Source organism: Symsagittifera roscoffensis, chromosome 4 (genome assembly GCF_963678635.1).
Source record: "Symsagittifera roscoffensis chromosome 4, txSymRosc1.1, whole genome shotgun sequence".
NCBI classification, from domain to species: domain Eukaryota; kingdom Metazoa; phylum Xenacoelomorpha; order Acoela; family Convolutidae; genus Symsagittifera; species Symsagittifera roscoffensis.
In genome coordinates, this window is record NC_087065.1 from 59982491 (window position 1) to 60001277 (window position 18787).

The window sequence follows — 18787 nt, forward strand, 5'->3', positions numbered from 1 at the left end:
GAGAATTTTGACGCTTTTGATGCTTCTTTTATGATAATAGCCCCAGAAATAGTTTGAGATGTGGTGTCGTTTCAGAGTCCGTCTCCAAGGCCATGTTCAACTGGGGGCGGCTGATGTCGATAATTTTCCTGAAGAGTGTCGATAACTTTCTCGAGTGGCTCTTCTCTCTGTCCAAAGACTACCGCTACGTGGCTTACATACTGAAAAGTGAACGAAAGAGAACAAGAGAGAAATCTGTGCTGGTAAGAAATAGCTAGTCGTAAAATTATAAGTAATAGTCAAAAATGTATTTAGCCAAAAAGATCTAGGGGTGAATAATAAAAAAAGAAACCCTTGAATAGCACAACGACCTCGAAATTTAAAAAAAAACATTCGTGCTGTATAAATAATTCGGAGGTTTATTTAGGAATAGATTCTTACATTCACATCTCATTCCAAAAAAGCCTTTCCAAATAATCTTTTAACGTAATCAACCCGTAATAAAACAAGGATAGCCGGTTACTGTGCAAATAGCACAGAATGTTCCGACCATAAGTTTAAAAAATACAGTTTTTGTTTCAAGTTTATGTCGTTTTTTCATGTGGTGTGATAGTAACATCTGAACTAAGTTTTCTATTTTGCGGATTTTCGAAGTTTTTGATTCCCAAAAGGCAGCGAAAAATTTCAAAACCCACATTTACTCGAGTAAAACTAAGTTTTTACGGGTTAGATTAAGCTTAAATATGTTATTTTAAGCCGGCAAGCCTTATTTTGACAAACCATATTAAATCAAAATTAGACCAAAAACTAAAAATTTCAAACCGGTTTTTCTCAACACTGGGAAAATGTTTCAAAATTTTATAAATTCATTTGAAACACGACCAAAAGGGCTTCAATATGATGTATTACTCGATCCATTCCGATGATTATTTGTGGTACCTGATTTTGCGTGGAAAACAACAAAACTAAAACACTCCCGAATACAAAGTTCCTCAACATTTTTCAAATGGTCTGATCAACAAAACTGCTTGGGTTTCAGGCCAAAGCCTTGAATTTTGCGGCTTCCCTTCATCTTTGATCATCCCAAGATGGATGATCAACGGCTTGCCTCTATCGTAATCGTTGATAATTCTAAATTTTATCCCCTCCTCCCCACACGAACTATGAAAAATACCAAGTGGTATGTTTTGCTTGGGATAAGTGTGGTAAAGTAAAATTAAGAGAATTAAGTACAATTTGTCAAAAACGTTTTAAAAAAATTGAAATTTGACTGAATAAAAAAACACCCCAAGCATGAATATTCCGCAATTTTTTTTTGAATTTCAGATAAATAAGCCTGCTCGTATAACTATGGGCAAAATCATCAGTATAAAACTATGAATAATCCGTCTGCTCCTGAAAATTGAAAAAAAAAGTTTTTGATTTGAAACATTGATAAAATTGAGATAAATTGGTAAAAATAATAATTACCTCATTCCAAACTGAATTGACGCCAGCAATTGGGTTTCAATTTTTTTTCAAAACTTTTTTTCGTTTGTCCTCAATTTTCTATTAAAAAAAACAAGGGGATATCTTTAGTGCCTTTTATCAATTTGCTGAAACCAAATTGCTGGCCTCAATTCAGTTTGGAATGCTTCAGGTTGCAGCTTACGCGTGTTTTACGGTCAGAACGCAGTTTATTTTGCGTTATTCATACTGAATTAGCCTAATTAGAAACTTTCAAAGACCCATAACTTTACAGCAAGACTGCTGGTATATCAGGTAAAAGGCCTGAATGATCCAACTATGCACCCTAATCTCTATCGAATAGTTTTTGGGAAAAAAAATTGAAATTCTTTAAGTTTCGGACAATATCAAAGATCAAGTGTTGAAGTTTGAGTCGTCCGAAATTGATACGATCAATTAGCTATAGCCTCAATTCAATTTGGAACGATTTTGTTGAGTTGAAACCCAATTGCTGGCCTCAATTCAGTTTGGAATGCTTCAGGCTGCAGCTTACGCGTGTTTTACTGTAAGAACGCAATTTATTTTGCGTTATCTATACTGAATTGGCCTAATTAGAAATTTTCAAACACCCATAATTTTACAACAAGACTGCTTGTATATCAGGGAAAAGGCCACATATGTGAAAAAGCCACAATTAATCTCTATCGAATACTTTTTGTGAAAAAAATACTGAAAATCTATAAGTTTTGGACAATATCAAAGATCAGGTGTTTAAATTTGAGTCGTACGAAATTAACACGATCGATTAGCTATAGCCTCAATTCAATTTGGAATAATTTTAGTGAGCGGGATAATTTGCAACGCATAAATTATTTGAACCGCACATAAATTTGTCTAGAGCATGGCCAAATTGGCAATTTTCAAACTCCCAGAGCTTTACAAAAAATGATCGCAGATAAATTATCTTTTTACATTTGTTTTCAAGGAGTCGAAATCTCCAGCGGGATACAAAAAATTTTTTAATGGAAACTTTTATTTCGATCGCCGAAAAATGAATGAATAAAAAAACCACACCGATCATAAATATTCCGTTTTTGTTTTCGAATATCGAAACAACCAGTCCTGAATGTTGCGACTACTCGTTAATTGGTCTCGAACTATGAATTTTAGGCTGATAATATCATGTTTTAAGTAAAAACAGTTAAGTCGTATAAGAAGTTGACGAGACTGCTCGTATCAGGGCGAAGCCATGCATGTTCCGAGTGCCTTTTTAGGCATATGGAGCAGTGTTCGCATAAAATAAATATGGAGCAGTGTTCGCATTCTTTTGGAAGCCCTCGCCGTCAAGAATATACAGTGGCTGGTCTTTTTGATCAGTGATTCAAATAAAACAAGTCTGCTCATATCAGGGCGAAACCCTGAATGTTCCTACTGCCTTTTAAGATCTATGGAGCAGTAGTAACCTGAAAAAAATTAAAAGTAAATAAGAACAAAAATGATTTTTTTTTAATTTGATTTTTTTTTAAATCATTCCCCCCACACGCCATATTAAGTACAACATGATAGATTTCGCTCCTAGTAACAAAACAATTACGGCGAATAAGCTTCCTTCAACCAATTTGAAAGATTTATTAGACTGATTTAATTTCTGCTTACGCGTTAACCGCGCGAAATATATCGCGCGTTAATTGTCCCGAAATGCGATCCTTAAAGCCCCATAATTTTACGAAAAATGATCACATGTAAAATATCTTTTCAAATTCAGGCTCAGGACAACAATACCTTTCGAATGATATTTAAAAAATCCGTCAAAAGTTGCTACTTAAAAAGTTGAAATTTGCATGAAGAAAAAAACCACCCCGAGCACAAATATTCCGTTACTTTCGTTACGAAAATCAGAACAACAATTCATTTGAGACTTCCATTCATGCTACTTTTGTACAATGAGAAATTGGGTTTTGCCACTTTAATGATGCTTTGCTTTCACTTAACCAAACAGAAATTGTATGTTTTTTCTCACCTGCAAAACCTTGACCTGCTGAGTTTCATTTGTGCCGATTAGGAATTTTTTTCAGACGATAAAGTTTTAGTTTTTGGTAAAGTTCGGTTGCGCCTATTTTTTTCCGGCCACGAAAGTCTTAACTTGCTCCACTTCAGAGGACCTGGTTTCATCTCAGCCGCGAAAGCCAAAACTTGCAGAGTTTGGGTCGTGTCGGTTTTTTCTCAGCCACGAAAAACATGACACAAGCTAAATTTTGGTCTCGCTGCTCCATAATGATGTTTAGTTGCACCGGTTTGAACGTAGCATTTTCTTTGCGTTGTTCACTTTTCGTTAATTTTTTGGATCGCGCCAGTCGCGACAATTTTTTAATGTCACGCCGATCGAAACAATTTTTCTTGTGTCGCGCCGGTTGTGCAAATTTTTGTTGCGCTTGTAGCAACACTTAAGTAGCGGATTTTGAGCCTGGTACTTGCCCGTAGGCTATGTTTTGGCTTTAGCTTGCTTTTTGTGCACAAACGCATAAACATACCAAAAAAAAAGAGAAACAAGTTGAGTAATTTAAAAAATTTAAGAACGACAGATGAAATAAAAACTAGAAAGATAAAAATTTTTTGAGACACATGTTTTCTGTTATAGAGACGGGAACGTGTGAATTGCCGACAGATGCGGCTGGCCTATTTATGGACTGTTTCTGTTTTGCCACTATTCTGACCCAGAGGAAAATATTCCAGAGCAGCTACTTCCACTACGTATATCTGGAGCTCAGAGAACAGACTCTACAAGCATCCAGGTTGGTCGCTCTAATGAAGAAGAAACAGTAATCAGAATAATGTAATGTGTCGACTTTGAAAGTGTTTCGAACGATATTTCGTAACGATGTTCAAATCTCTATTAGATCGTAATTTTCATTTTTTTCGAATTTTTTCTGTGGAGCAAAATAATTGTCGATTGAGTCATATCTTCAAAGACATCGAGGTGTCAAAGTTTTGTGTACTATATGGTGTACTATATTTTCTAACATGGTCAGAATTTTCTTTAATTACATGTCTCACAATTTAAGGATAAGAGGATGTGTAGTGTTTATTTAACCATCGCTCGTAGGAAACTTCTAGACATTTTTTGTCCTAGGGGCGCATATCTAATCAACTCTAACCTGAGGAAAGAGATCAAGAGACGCCATGAGGAGGAGCAGCAGACTGTGGACAAGATCCGAAGGTCCATGACCAAAATTAGACACAGACAAAGGACCACAGCCGGCCACAGTGGGGTACAGTCACAGCTAGCCAGTCAGCAATGGGTCCCAGAGACACACAACCAAGGTCAGCTCATGATATTGAGCTCTTTTAAGTTCACCAATCAATGATCTAATGTGAAGCTTAATTAAAAGCATTAACTGAAATATTGCTCTCTTTCAAGAGCTCACCTCGCAAATTGCAACAACGTCGAGGAAATGTGGTTTTAACTGAAGGCGTTTTAAAAAATAACCGGGTTTGGATGATGAACAGTACATGTTGAAGTTAACAGTTTGCACGTCTCTTAAAGCATCTATATCGTTGCTGATAGCAAGGTTTCGCGTTTGATCTCCGCAAGGAAGGCACGTTTTATTGTTATGGTGGAAATTATCAAAAGTTATTTAGTAAAATAGTTCTCTTTTGCAGCCATCTTCACTGGCTACTTGCAGTTTGACGGACGCACTGGCAACGAGAGCGACTCAGACAGCGACTTGGACGAGTACTTCGATGCCGCACAGGCAGACGCCAAGCAAGCACCAAGTGCACTAGACGTAAGATAGTAAAAGCTCCCGGGTGCACCGGTAAATAAGTCGACATGACATTAAGACGACAAATGAGAGCTATGACATGTAAACTGAACTGTTCGAATTGAAGCAATTTGTATATCTCAGAAGTACACTTGAAGAGTTTGCGTGTGCTGTCGCCTTAAAACCCCACGAACGGTTGTTGTCATCTTAACATTTGTCGGACAGCAAGCTCCCGTTTTCTAGAGTAAGCCAGAAGTTATTAACCCGTGAATAACCAAATAGAACCTGGTCCATTTTGCAGCATGGTGATTTTAATCTCACACTTATGGCGCTTTTTTCATCTTGACTCAAGTTTAATTATTTTTTCGAGTATTTTGCTCTGGATTCAGCGAAACTTAAAAGCTCTTGGACGAAGTTATCATCCTCCCCCCCCCCCCCCCCCCCAAAGTTGTTTGGGGGGGGGGGGGGGTATTATCTTGGTTCTAAGTTAGGAATTTTCAGCCAATCAGAATCGAGCATTTTACTACATGTAGCGCTTAGCAAATTTAATGCGAATTAAATGCTGGGGTGGAAGATATTAACTTGGTCTATCTGGGGGAGGATGTTAACTTGGTCCAAGCTCTTTTTCAGAAACACTATTCAGATAGTGCTGGTAGCAATACCGTGTTTTGAAGAGCTTCTTTTGTTTCAGTATGCCTATGGAGCCTTGGTTGCTGGAGCAGAAACAGCATTAAAGCGACATTCTCGCCAGTCATCCACCGATAGCCAGTTCTTCGGTTAGACCTGTATATTTACTCTGCTATCTTGTTTAAAATTATGGGGAGTTTTAGAAAAAGCCATATTCAATTTGGTTATAATGCTTATTCTCAATTGACAATTCTTCCAGTAAGTGTGAACGATACACGAAAACTAAAATGAATGCAGAAATCACCGAAATCAAAGTCCATGTGATAGTCGAAATGTCTTTTGAAGTTTCAAGAGAGCTCAACATTTCTTAGGTTCTGTGATCAACTCTATGAACGGGCTCTCGAATAGCGGAGGCGTGGGGAGTTCCAGGAAGCACCGGAAGAGTAGAAGCAGCATGGTCGGCAGCAGACCTAGTTCATTCCACAGCATGTCTAGGGATCCAACAGTCGAAGACTTTTCTCAGCTCCAAGGTCCTCGATCTCAAAATTAACATCGAAGTTGTTGGGTTATCTAAAGAGTTTCGATTTCCAGCATTAACTATAAAACTAAACGAGAAAAAGGCAACCGAAGTAGCTTTCTGAGTGTTAAATTACTTCAGATCAAAAAATATTATATTAAAATAAGGTTTTAAACATTGTCGATGATGAGATATTCACAAAATTGATCATTTGTTTTCAGATGAACTGAAAAACAAAGCAGAAGGTTTAATGAGCCGACAAGCTGCACACTCTCATTCATTCGCACGAAGGTCAACCAGGCCGATGAGTCTCAACATTAGAAATTCCGCCACGGCAGAAGACATGATTTTGGAGGACCGAGAGAGTCCCACCTCGGATTACAACACGTGTTTCGACGAGGGGGAGGCATTGCATCGGGGAATTTCAGCGTCGACTACTTTTCCCACTACTATCTTGGAGAGTGACGAATTGGCAGCGGCAGATGAAGGTTAGTGTATTTCAAAGTTTCGTCTATTTCTTTTTTCGAAATCCAGTTCCATAGTTCTGCTTAACAGTATTGTTTGGTTGTTTTGATAAAATAAGCACAAAAAAAATTGATTTTTATCGTTTTTATTTCCGTAGGTATTTTAATTGAATTATTTGTCAAATATGATGATTTTTACCCCTCGCTGCTCATTTTCATTATCAGCCACTTTAAACATGTTAAATTTCAAGTCAATATTTTTAGGCGATTTAAACTAAATATTTTACCAGCATTTACTTTATTGCTTGCAATGACTTTAAAAAAATGGCTGGCGTTAATTTGACATGTAAAACTGGAGTTGCGATGACTTTTGCATCATTTGCAGCAATCATACTAGATGACTATGATGTGATTGAGTCTCCCAGCGCTAACAAATTCACTAATAATCAGTATCAGTTCAGGAGAACCGGTGAGTCATCGTATGTTGTATCATCGGAGTAATCAGTGGATCCCAAAATATAACCTATAGGTTATGTGTCATAACCTGTGTCAAAATATAACTAGTCATAACCAGCTTACCCACTTCATAATCATAATCGAGTCACCTGCAAATCATAATCGTGTCACCCGCTTGATCAATTCCGCCTCCAGTGCTTACAGAATGCGCTTCTACTAAACATCAGCCGTTGGCTGCATCATCTCAGACTAAAACAGAGCTTCATATAAGTTCCACTTTAACTAACCAACAGTCTAATTATTTTTCAAGTTAAGTTGAACTAACGAGGCAGTCAAGTTCGTTAAAGCATATGCTTGGATTATTTTAAAAAGTGAGTCCCTTGCTTCCAGCTCTACTTTTTCAGAACGCATGATTTCAACAGTACTTTCCGAGCTTTCTTTTAATCAGTTATTAGAGTTGTCAACATCCTAGCTGGAATAATCTTCATCCAAACAGATAATTAGCAAAATCAAAAGTAGTATAAATTGGTACCAAATGGGCGCCGTCAAAATTAGTATGTATTGGTACTAAAAGCTCCTATAGAAAAAGGGTTGTTCGGCCAAAATTGAATGGCTTCAAATGTTTCTCGTTCAGTGTTTCTCGTTCTATTACGAATCATTAGACAAAATCCTATCAGCCCGAAGGACGGAATAGCAGCCTACCAGAAATCCTCATTCAAAAAATCGAAAAAAAAATTAGCGTGAAAATCAGTCATTAATGGGCAGTTTAAAAGACGTTTATTAGTAGAGAATTTTGACGCTTTTGATGCTTCTTTTATGATAATAGCCCCAGAAATAGTTTGAGATGTGGTGTCGTTTCAGAGTCCGTCTCCAAGGCCATGTTCAACTGGGGGCGGCTGATGTCGATAATTTTCCTGAAGAGTGTCGATAACTTTCTCGAGTGGCTCTTCTCTCTGTCCAAAGACTACCGCTACGTGGCTTACATACTGAAAAGTGAACGAAAGAGAACAAGAGAGAAATCTGTGCTGGTAAGAAATAGCTAGTCGTAAAATTATAAGTAATAGTCAAAAATGTATTTAGCCAAAAAGATCTAGGGGTGAATAATAAAAAAAGAAACCCTTGAATAGCACAACGACCTCGAAATTTAAAAAAAAACATTCGTGCTGTATAAATAATTCGGAGGTTTATTTAGGAATAGATTCTTACATTCACATCTCATTCCAAAAAAGCCTTTCCAAATAATCTTTTAACGTAATCAACCCGTAATAAAACAAGGATAGCCGGTTACTGTGCAAATAGCACAGAATGTTCCGACCATAAGTTTAAAAAATACAGTTTTTGTTTCAAGTTTATGTCGTTTTTTCATGTGGTGTGATAGTAACATCTGAACTAAGTTTTCTATTTTGCGGATTTTCGAAGTTTTTGATTCCCAAAAGGCAGCGAAAAATTTCAAAACCCACATTTACTCGAGTAAAACTAAGTTTTTACGGGTTAGATTAAGCTTAAATATGTTATTTTAAGCCGGCAAGCCTTATTTTGACAAACCATATTAAATCAAAATTAGACCAAAAACTAAAAATTTCAAACCGGTTTTTCTCAACACTGGGAAAATGTTTCAAAATTTTATAAATTCATTTGAAACACGACCAAAAGGGCTTCAATATGATGTATTACTCGATCCATTCCGATGATTATTTGTGGTACCTGATTTTGCGTGGAAAACAACAAAACTAAAACACTCCCGAATACAAAGTTCCTCAACATTTTTCAAATGGTCTGATCAACAAAACTGCTTGGGTTTCAGGCCAAAGCCTTGAATTTTGCGGCTTCCCTTCATCTTTGATCATCCCAAGATGGATGATCAACGGCTTGCCTCTATCGTAATCGTTGATAATTCTAAATTTTATCCCCTCCTCCCCACACGAACTATGAAAAATACCAAGTGGTATGTTTTGCTTGGGATAAGTGTGGTAAAGTAAAATTAAGAGAATTAAGTACAATTTGTCAAAAACGTTTTAAAAAAATTGAAATTTGACTGAATAAAAAAACACCCCAAGCATGAATATTCCGCAATTTTTTTTTGAATTTCAGATAAATAAGCCTGCTCGTATAACTATGGGCAAAATCATCAGTATAAAACTATGAATAATCCGTCTGCTCCTGAAAATTGAAAAAAAAAGTTTTTGATTTGAAACATTGATAAAATTGAGATAAATTGGTAAAAATAATAATTACCTCATTCCAAACTGAATTGACGCCAGCAATTGGGTTTCAATTTTTTTTCAAAACTTTTTTTCGTTTGTCCTCAATTTTCTATTAAAAAAAACAAGGGGATATCTTTAGTGCCTTTTATCAATTTGCTGAAACCAAATTGCTGGCCTCAATTCAGTTTGGAATGCTTCAGGTTGCAGCTTACGCGTGTTTTACGGTCAGAACGCAGTTTATTTTGCGTTATTCATACTGAATTAGCCTAATTAGAAACTTTCAAAGACCCATAACTTTACAGCAAGACTGCTGGTATATCAGGTAAAAGGCCTGAATGATCCAACTATGCACCCTAATCTCTATCGAATAGTTTTTGGGAAAAAAAATTGAAATTCTTTAAGTTTCGGACAATATCAAAGATCAAGTGTTGAAGTTTGAGTCGTCCGAAATTGATACGATCAATTAGCTATAGCCTCAATTCAATTTGGAACGATTTTGTTGAGTTGAAACCCAATTGCTGGCCTCAATTCAGTTTGGAATGCTTCAGGCTGCAGCTTACGCGTGTTTTACTGTAAGAACGCAATTTATTTTGCGTTATCTATACTGAATTGGCCTAATTAGAAATTTTCAAACACCCATAATTTTACAACAAGACTGCTTGTATATCAGGGAAAAGGCCACATATGTGAAAAAGCCACAATTAATCTCTATCGAATACTTTTTGTGAAAAAAATACTGAAAATCTATAAGTTTTGGACAATATCAAAGATCAGGTGTTTAAATTTGAGTCGTACGAAATTAACACGATCGATTAGCTATAGCCTCAATTCAATTTGGAATAATTTTAGTGAGCGGGATAATTTGCAACGCATAAATTATTTGAACCGCACATAAATTTGTCTAGAGCATGGCCAAATTGGCAATTTTCAAACTCCCAGAGCTTTACAAAAAATGATCGCAGATAAATTATCTTTTTACATTTGTTTTCAAGGAGTCGAAATCTCCAGCGGGATACAAAAAATTTTTTAATGGAAACTTTTATTTCGATCGCCGAAAAATGAATGAATAAAAAAACCACACCGATCATAAATATTCCGTTTTTGTTTTCGAATATCGAAACAACCAGTCCTGAATGTTGCGACTACTCGTTAATTGGTCTCGAACTATGAATTTTAGGCTGATAATATCATGTTTTAAGTAAAAACAGTTAAGTCGTATAAGAAGTTGACGAGACTGCTCGTATCAGGGCGAAGCCATGCATGTTCCGAGTGCCTTTTTAGGCATATGGAGCAGTGTTCGCATAAAATAAATATGGAGCAGTGTTCGCATTCTTTTGGAAGCCCTCGCCGTCAAGAATATACAGTGGCTGGTCTTTTTGATCAGTGATTCAAATAAAACAAGTCTGCTCATATCAGGGCGAAACCCTGAATGTTCCTACTGCCTTTTAAGATCTATGGAGCAGTAGTAACCTGAAAAAAATTAAAAGTAAATAAGAACAAAAATGATTTTTTTTTAATTTGATTTTTTTTTAAATCATTCCCCCCACACGCCATATTAAGTACAACATGATAGATTTCGCTCCTAGTAACAAAACAATTACGGCGAATAAGCTTCCTTCAACCAATTTGAAAGATTTATTAGACTGATTTAATTTCTGCTTACGCGTTAACCGCGCGAAATATATCGCGCGTTAATTGTCCCGAAATGCGATCCTTAAAGCCCCATAATTTTACGAAAAATGATCACATGTAAAATATCTTTTCAAATTCAGGCTCAGGACAACAATACCTTTCGAATGATATTTAAAAAATCCGTCAAAAGTTGCTACTTAAAAAGTTGAAATTTGCATGAAGAAAAAAACCACCCCGAGCACAAATATTCCGTTACTTTCGTTACGAAAATCAGAACAACAATTCATTTGAGACTTCCATTCATGCTACTTTTGTACAATGAGAAATTGGGTTTTGCCACTTTAATGATGCTTTGCTTTCACTTAACCAAACAGAAATTGTGTGATACTCCCAATATAATCCCGTTGATCGAATCTTAAGTTCATCAGCGCGAATTTAGTTGTTGTTTACCTTCAAATTTGTAAATTGGATTTTGAGAGCCCTTTTTGGTGATTGATTGTGTTATTAAATTGTGGGGCCTGTTGAATTGATTTGGGATTTTAAAGGATGGGCGGTACTGTAATAAAGTAATTTTTGGCTTCAATTTTTTTTATCTTGGGTTCATATGGCTAGAAGGGTACTGTCCTGGCATCGAATCGAACACCAGTTGTCGCTTGGAGCTGTTAAAAGCTATTTCCTGATGTTCAAGATCGTGAAACTTAGGTAATTAGTTATCACCGGAAAATGTTCGTTTTAAATTAAGGTAAGCTGATTATTCAATGACGAAAAGGTGATAATTTAAATTAAAGTTTGAGCAATGTTAACAGAAATATGATTTTGAACAAATATTACTTAATTTCATTCAATTTTTATCCGTTTTTCAGCATTCTTTGAGTGTTGGGCAGTCACCCCAGTCGCCGATGGACACGCGAGAGAGCACAGCGTCCTCGGGACGACAGAAATTGATGGGCAACCACTTGATAGTTCCCCAGTTGAGTAGTGCAGCCCAATATTCCGACTCCATTCCTGTCTCAGTGTTTGACTCTCTCAACCTGTCAAAGGGTGCTACCAGTAGGAGGGGACTGTACATGACTTTCAGAGCGAGCAACGAGCCTATGCAATCAGACACGTGAGTGTAACAGCCCGTTATCTTCTGTAACTAGCCAAAAACGAAGAAAAAAAACTGAGATAAAAAATGGGTGTCTATGCCTCGACAAAGTGTCTCAAAAAGCCGATGGTGCCAAAAAGGAGATATTTATTATAACTAATGCAACTCACAAACAATTTCAAATTGATTATAAAAATGTTTCCGCGGTGTAAATTTTTGACTTTTCGATTAGCTGGGTTTTTATCGCTGCAGTTTATACTGAATTTTTGTAATGCTTGATTACTGAACAAATTTATTTGACAGTTTTTTTCATCGGAACTCAGATTGCATCTCATTTATTTTGTCCACTTCAGCGCGGAGGAGTTCTCCGAGTTTGACCTTGGGCGCAATCTTCAGGGCGGAAGTAGGGTGAAGAAATTGCTGTTTGCCTGCTACTATGCCACTATAGCACACAGTGAACTCATCTGCTACTTCATCATGGTCCTCAACCAACTCATGTCCGCATCCATCCTCGCAATGCCTCTGCCTATCATGGTGTTCCTCTGGGCCATGCTATCTGTACCCAGACCAACCAAGAGGTTCTGGGTGTCAGCTATCACTTACACAGAGGTTGGTCGACAAAACCAATTCTTGTTATTTCTACTTTTAAAGGTTTTTCATAGTTGTCTAAACAGGCTTTTGATATAAATAAGCGCTGAAAAATGATGTTTTACAATCACCAATGAGTTTTATGACCGGATGCTATTCTTGAGCTTTATTTATTCATCCACACGGCAAAAAAAATTACATGTTTTTTTACAGATAAGTATGTTGAATTTCTGATGTGCCCTTCGATAGTACGTGATTCGGTTTTTGGGGCGTTTCATTTTGCTGAGAAGCATTGCCTCACCCTGGTCCCATAATGTCAGAACATGGTGGACCTCGAACCTTCATCCTGTGGTCTTAAGGCGCTTAGAAAAAAAAAGCCAGCTGAACGCATATTACTTTGTTTCTTTTCAGCTGGTGGTGGTGATCAAGTACCTGTTCCAGTTCCAGTTCTACTCTTGGAATAGAGAGGAAGTGGCCCTGGCTAACCTGGAAGATCCCTTCTGGTGGCCACGCATTCTTGGCATAGAGAAGAAACACAACTACGCCCATTGTGACCTCGCCCTCCTTCTTGCACTCTTCTTCCACAGATCAATTCTCAAGGTCAAACAAGTTTGCTTTCAATCACTGAGGCACTTTCAATATGCACTTTTCACATAAATTCATTTGGTTTCAATGAGTTTGCAAGTTTTCAATAAGGTTTTAATGATTTTGCATTCTGCAAGTAAAAAGCGTCCAGAATATTAATGCTTCATAGAACCTTACTTTATTGGTTTTACTTTTATTTCAAATTTAAAGGCGTTTTTTTAAAAAAATGTGTATTTCAAGCATAATTCAATTTATACTTCAATTTGTGAAAAAGGTATTTTGATTTGAAAATTGTCTCTAAGTTTCCATCAGTTTTTCCATTATTTTGATTTTTTCGTTTTCAGATGCACGGGCTATGGCGGGACGAGAACAGTCCTCTAAATTCCAAAACTGAAGCATCAGATCCAGCACAAAAACCACCAGCCGTGCTTCCTTCCAAAGTATCCGGGCCAGCGGACCCGTCGCCCAGACAAAACTCTTCCATAGATGCTCGCAACTTCCCAAACCTACCCAAATTCTCGCTTGCCAATTTCCACTACGGTGGATCAGCCCAAGGCGTGAACAGGTCAACAACGGGCACTGTCTTGGGTGAACTGGCACCGGGGTCTAGTTTGATGCGGAAAAAAAGTCCACTGGACTTCAATTTGAGGCGCATCAGACAATGTGAGCTTCAACTCCAGCTTAATACTTTATATTTTTGATATTTCTCCTAACATCTGTTACATGAAAATGCCTTATGCAGGAACAAATTTTGGTTCAAATTTTCAAATTTTTTAAAACCTACACAATGAGTCGCTTCGATTTTTATAGATCGAGTTTGATTAACAATGTTTTATTCTGAAAATACCAACATTGCTTATTTAGTTTTTGGTAAGTAATAGTTGAATTTAGATTCAAGCTTTTTTCAATGTTGTTAAGAAATTAACCAGTAAAATGGCTGAATAGATGTAGTTAGTCTTGTAAAAGAAGATGGTATATAATTAAAATATGTTAACTTGGGTTGCATTAGAGAAGTGATGATGACTGAAATGTCCAGTTTCATCAATGGCAGTAAATTGACCACGATTGGCATTTGTTAAGATGATTCTTGACATATTTCATCTTCAAGTTTTCGGAGCATGTAAATTCTCTTTTTTGCTTCGCTTATAGCCGAAAGTTCGGTAAACATAGTTCTAAATCATTTGAAGTAGTTCAGTAAGTCCTTATCACGAATATTTTTAGATAAATTAAATTAAATATTATGTTCTCTTTGATTGAATGGGCATCGCGTTTTGAGGGCATCAAATTAAATGGGTTATCAACCAAAAATAATGAAGTTAAAAAACCCCTACCTATGTTTGAAATGATACATTCGATACAATTTGGTGCAAAAAATAATAGATTAGGATTACTACGAACTGTTCAGCTCTTTAGGGGGTCCCGCTGTTGTGTCCCTACATGCTGCAGACCTACGTGAATAATTTTTTTGGTCTGAGAATTGTGTCCGTTGGTCTCAGTTATTTCATCTATTGAGTTCTTCGATTTTGATTGGTTGGTGTTTGCAGCACATTCGCAGCCGGACTCATTCCAGAGTGCGATAGACCACTCGGATGTGTCTCTGAATGGCTCCTCCTCGTTCCAAACGGGAACTTGCTTCGACCACCCCAGTCTAGACGAGCTCTCCACCCCTCCTCCCCTACCACACCCTCTATCTCTAGCTGTGCCTGTTTCAGCACAACTCAATTCTACTACTACTACTCAACTTGCAACAGGTGTGCAATTTGGCTGCATGTCATCTCATCCTATTTATTATAACAACCAATGCCAAAAAAAAAACGTTAAGCCAAAGTATATGAAATGTAATGTCCAAAATAATCTAAAATAACTAAGTACCAGACAAATTAAGGCAAAGGTAGCTGGAAAAGATCCCCAGTCTATTAAAAAAACATTAGTCCCCACACTTTGATTTTATTATTATGGGACGGGCTATAAAAACTGGAGTGCTATAATGGAAAGCATTGCTTCTCGTGGTAGGTCCTACAGACACTGCGGGAAGTTGCGACGTGTTCCCTGCTGCAGATGAAGATGCAGAGGAGAGGGATGAGCTGGCCAGTATTAACAATGTGGCCAAGAGTAGCAACCTCTTTCCAGTCCATGACAGACCCATAGTCCACGACAGACATTCGCGGAGAGAGAGCTCCTCCTCAAACATACGCGACGACCGACATTCCCACGGTAAGCAAATACGCATTTTCAAAAAAAGGTTCGACGTTTTCATCCGCCTATTGAAAACAATAAATTGATTTTCCTGGCTCTTCCAAATAACATTGAAGAACTAATTTGGTGCATTTTATCCCGCAGGCCAATGCTTGATAAAGTGTCGAAAATATTTTAACCATAATATTTTATGGTCAAAAGATTTTAAGCATGAAAAGCTTTTTTTTTCAAAGCGCGCTCTTTTGCAATCTTGGCAACAAAGTCGCCTTCAGAAAAATTTTAGGATTGGTTTGCCAAAACTGTAAGTTGTAAAATAGTACAAAAGAGGGTGGTGAAAAAAGTATCGCCTCTTTCACTGCGCGATAAATCAGTACCCGGCAGGGAGATTTTTTTTGAAGGCTCCTTCTTTTAATTCAATCTAAAAACGTTTAGCTCAGCATATTTTGACACAATTAAACTTTCATTGGTGGAATTATTTATAGAAAACATGGCATTCTTCGATTGTGAGTATACCAACTTGGTGATAGGTCAGTATATCCATGTACCAGTAAATTGAAAATGGGTTCTCCTGATCACTAAACCACAAATCCGACAATCCCGTGTCAGTCATTTTGATAATTACCAGGTAAACAAGAAATTTTTTTGAAAATTTCTTTAATAGATTCAAAAACTGAAACAAAAATTGAAATAATATTATAGTTATTCAAAAGATTCAAAAAATTAACACAGGTAGCCGGTTACTGTAATACTGTGCAAGTAGCACAGAATGTTCCGATCATAGTCTTGAAAAACGCAAATTTTTTTCTTTCAAATAAAAGGACCTGGACAAAAACTACAACTTTGGCATATTCGACAGTCATATTAACAAGTTTTCGAAGAAAAAATACTAGAAAAACGCAAAAAAAAAACAAAAAGGTTTTTTTTCTTTTGCTAAAATTTTCAAATTTTTGATTTTCATACTCTTATAGCACCCTCGTAGAGGGCGTGGTACTCCAAAAACTAATTATACTCGAGTAAAACTAAATTATACATAAATAATTTTTGGTAAACTGACTAATTTAAGCTTAAATAAGCATGCTCGCTCGCTTTATTTGCTTGAAATTAGACAAAAAATCGAAAATTTTAAACCTGTTTTTCTCCACACTGGAAAAAGATTTTTGAATTTTTAAAATTCAATCGAATTTTGGTTGAAAGAGCTTTCTTATGAAATATCTCTCAATTCATTTCGATGATTATTTGGGGTAGCTGTTTTTGCGTGGAAAACAACAATAAATTTGAAAAACGATAACTAAAACACACTCGAATACGAAGTTCCTCCACATTTTTCAATTGGTTATAAAAATATTGCCGTGAAAGGACTATTACAGAAATTTTTCAATAAAAATTCTGTTAATTATTTTTTTAATTTACTGGTGTGGATCCGAGGGGATTAATATGAATTTGAACACGTTTACTCTAGCCAGCAGCGTAGTGTATTGGTACCAGCCTTTTTTTCTAAACTAACTCGCAAAAAAATAATTATCAAAAGTGGTCTTTTATTTGGTGGCAGTGCTATAATCACGATCTGTAGTATTGGAAATTTCATAGCATCTCTTCTCTGCGTTATTTTTGGCTAGTGTTTGTGATGTATTAAGCGTCCATGGCCAAGTTGTTAGTGCGTGACACTGAAAATATATAGGTTGCACTAGGTCGCAGATCGAACATAAGATCTAGCCGAATTTTTACTAACTCGAGGCTTATTTCCTTTTTTTGTTGCAATTTATAGAGCTGCCTTTTGCCGCTGTTTTCTGCTTCGTTTGTGGTTAGTGTTAGTGTTTTATTAACAATCCGTGGCTCAATAGTTAGTGCGTGGGACTCATAATTTCTAGATCGTAGATCAAATCCGAGACGTAGTAGAGTTTGTTTTAATTCAAGGCTTATTTTTACTTTTTACTGCACTTTATAGAGCTGCTTTTTGTCGTGTTTTTGCTAGTGTTTGTAGAACGAAACTTCGCCTGTGTTAAATTTACTTGAATCAATTTTACCAACAAAAATTTCAATGCACAAGAGCCAAAATTTCTGAAGAAAACGAGCAAATAATTTTGATTGGCGTGGTTATTTTTTAGACAAATAAACTAGCGATTCATGGGAGTTTTTCGTATGATGTGAAAGTTATTGATGCGCAATAATTAAATCTATAAACAAAAACCTTTTTTTGACAATTTTCTTCTAAAGCTATGCAATTTTTGAATTGCCACTTTGCTGAAGTTTGGACAATTAATTGCTACATGCTGATGATTGAAATACCAATAATCAGAAATTGCCGGAATTTTTTTTAAAAAAAATGCTTTTTCAAACTTCCAAGATCAAGTGTCTTTTAATTGGGAATTAGATTTTTTACCCCTAAATGAGTTTTTATTTCCTATAATCCAACTTGCATCTTTTTTGCTTTATAAATAAATTTTAACAAGTGTCATGCTCGTTTCCACTTGGCAAAGAGTAACCTAGTCTCCTGTGCACCTTTAGGTCTGGGATTTGAGTCACGGCCGTACCTTGTTTTTTTCAGCATGTATGAAAATGAAACTTTTTAAAAATGAAAATTAAATTGTCGAATTTTTTTTGTCTGCTCAAGTTTGTGCAGCTTAGCTGCAACAGAACAGGTTTTTTCGCTGCCAGCAATTGTCATTATATTCGCTAAGGTTGTTCATTGAAGTTTCCGGGGGACTTAAACTTTTTCATAAAATCTGATCTTCAGCTCAACTGATGTCTGCTCAGCGGTTGTCGGCTTTCTTTCCGCTTCTTAAGATTTATTCCATTGCAATTTTTTCGAAGGTTTCGCTTGGCATATTTGCATAGAATGAAGTTATCGTGTATACCAGAATTTTGGCAGACATAAGTTTTTTTGCAACATTTTTCATTTTTTTTCGAATTTTTGTGTTTGTGTTGTTTTACTGGTAATGCGAAGCTCCGCTTTGCTTCTGTGTTATACGTGAAATTTATCATTTTTTATTTTTTAAGAATTAATGTTAATGTTTTTAGTATTTTTGAGCTAAAAGTTATCCAATAGTCGATAAATGGAATTCAAAAATTGGCAGCCGAAACGTACAGGATTATGTATAAAAAGTTTTTCTAGATCAAAATAGGACGGGAGGCAAACAGATCCGACCGCAATAAGCTTTGCGTGATAATGTTTGAAAAAAAAAGAAATTTGCAAACATGTGCGTTCAAGGGTAACAGAAGTGCATTGAAGGTAATCAACAAATATT

The 18787-nt window shown here is 36.4% G+C and overlaps 1 protein-coding gene across 1 annotated transcript in view; it reads left to right on the forward strand.

Moving 5' to 3' along the window:
* Positions 1–18787, forward strand: part of LOC134844964 (piezo-type mechanosensitive ion channel component 1-like) — a 133655-nt gene that overhangs the window by 93144 nt on the left and 21724 nt on the right. Inside the window, exons 32-46 of the mRNA XM_063861791.1 lie at positions 76–242; positions 4066–4217; positions 4556–4746; positions 5086–5210; positions 5878–5962; positions 6185–6343; positions 6552–6818; positions 8112–8278; positions 11950–12194; positions 12527–12782; positions 13173–13361; positions 13691–14009; positions 14891–15097; positions 15360–15560; positions 16025–16045. Of these exons, the coding sequence (XP_063717861.1) occupies positions 76–242; positions 4066–4217; positions 4556–4746; positions 5086–5210; positions 5878–5962; positions 6185–6343; positions 6552–6818; positions 8112–8278; positions 11950–12194; positions 12527–12782; positions 13173–13361; positions 13691–14009; positions 14891–15097; positions 15360–15560; positions 16025–16045 (2751 nt within the window). The remainder of the gene's footprint in view (positions 1–75; positions 243–4065; positions 4218–4555; positions 4747–5085; positions 5211–5877; positions 5963–6184; positions 6344–6551; positions 6819–8111; positions 8279–11949; positions 12195–12526; positions 12783–13172; positions 13362–13690; positions 14010–14890; positions 15098–15359; positions 15561–16024; positions 16046–18787) is intronic.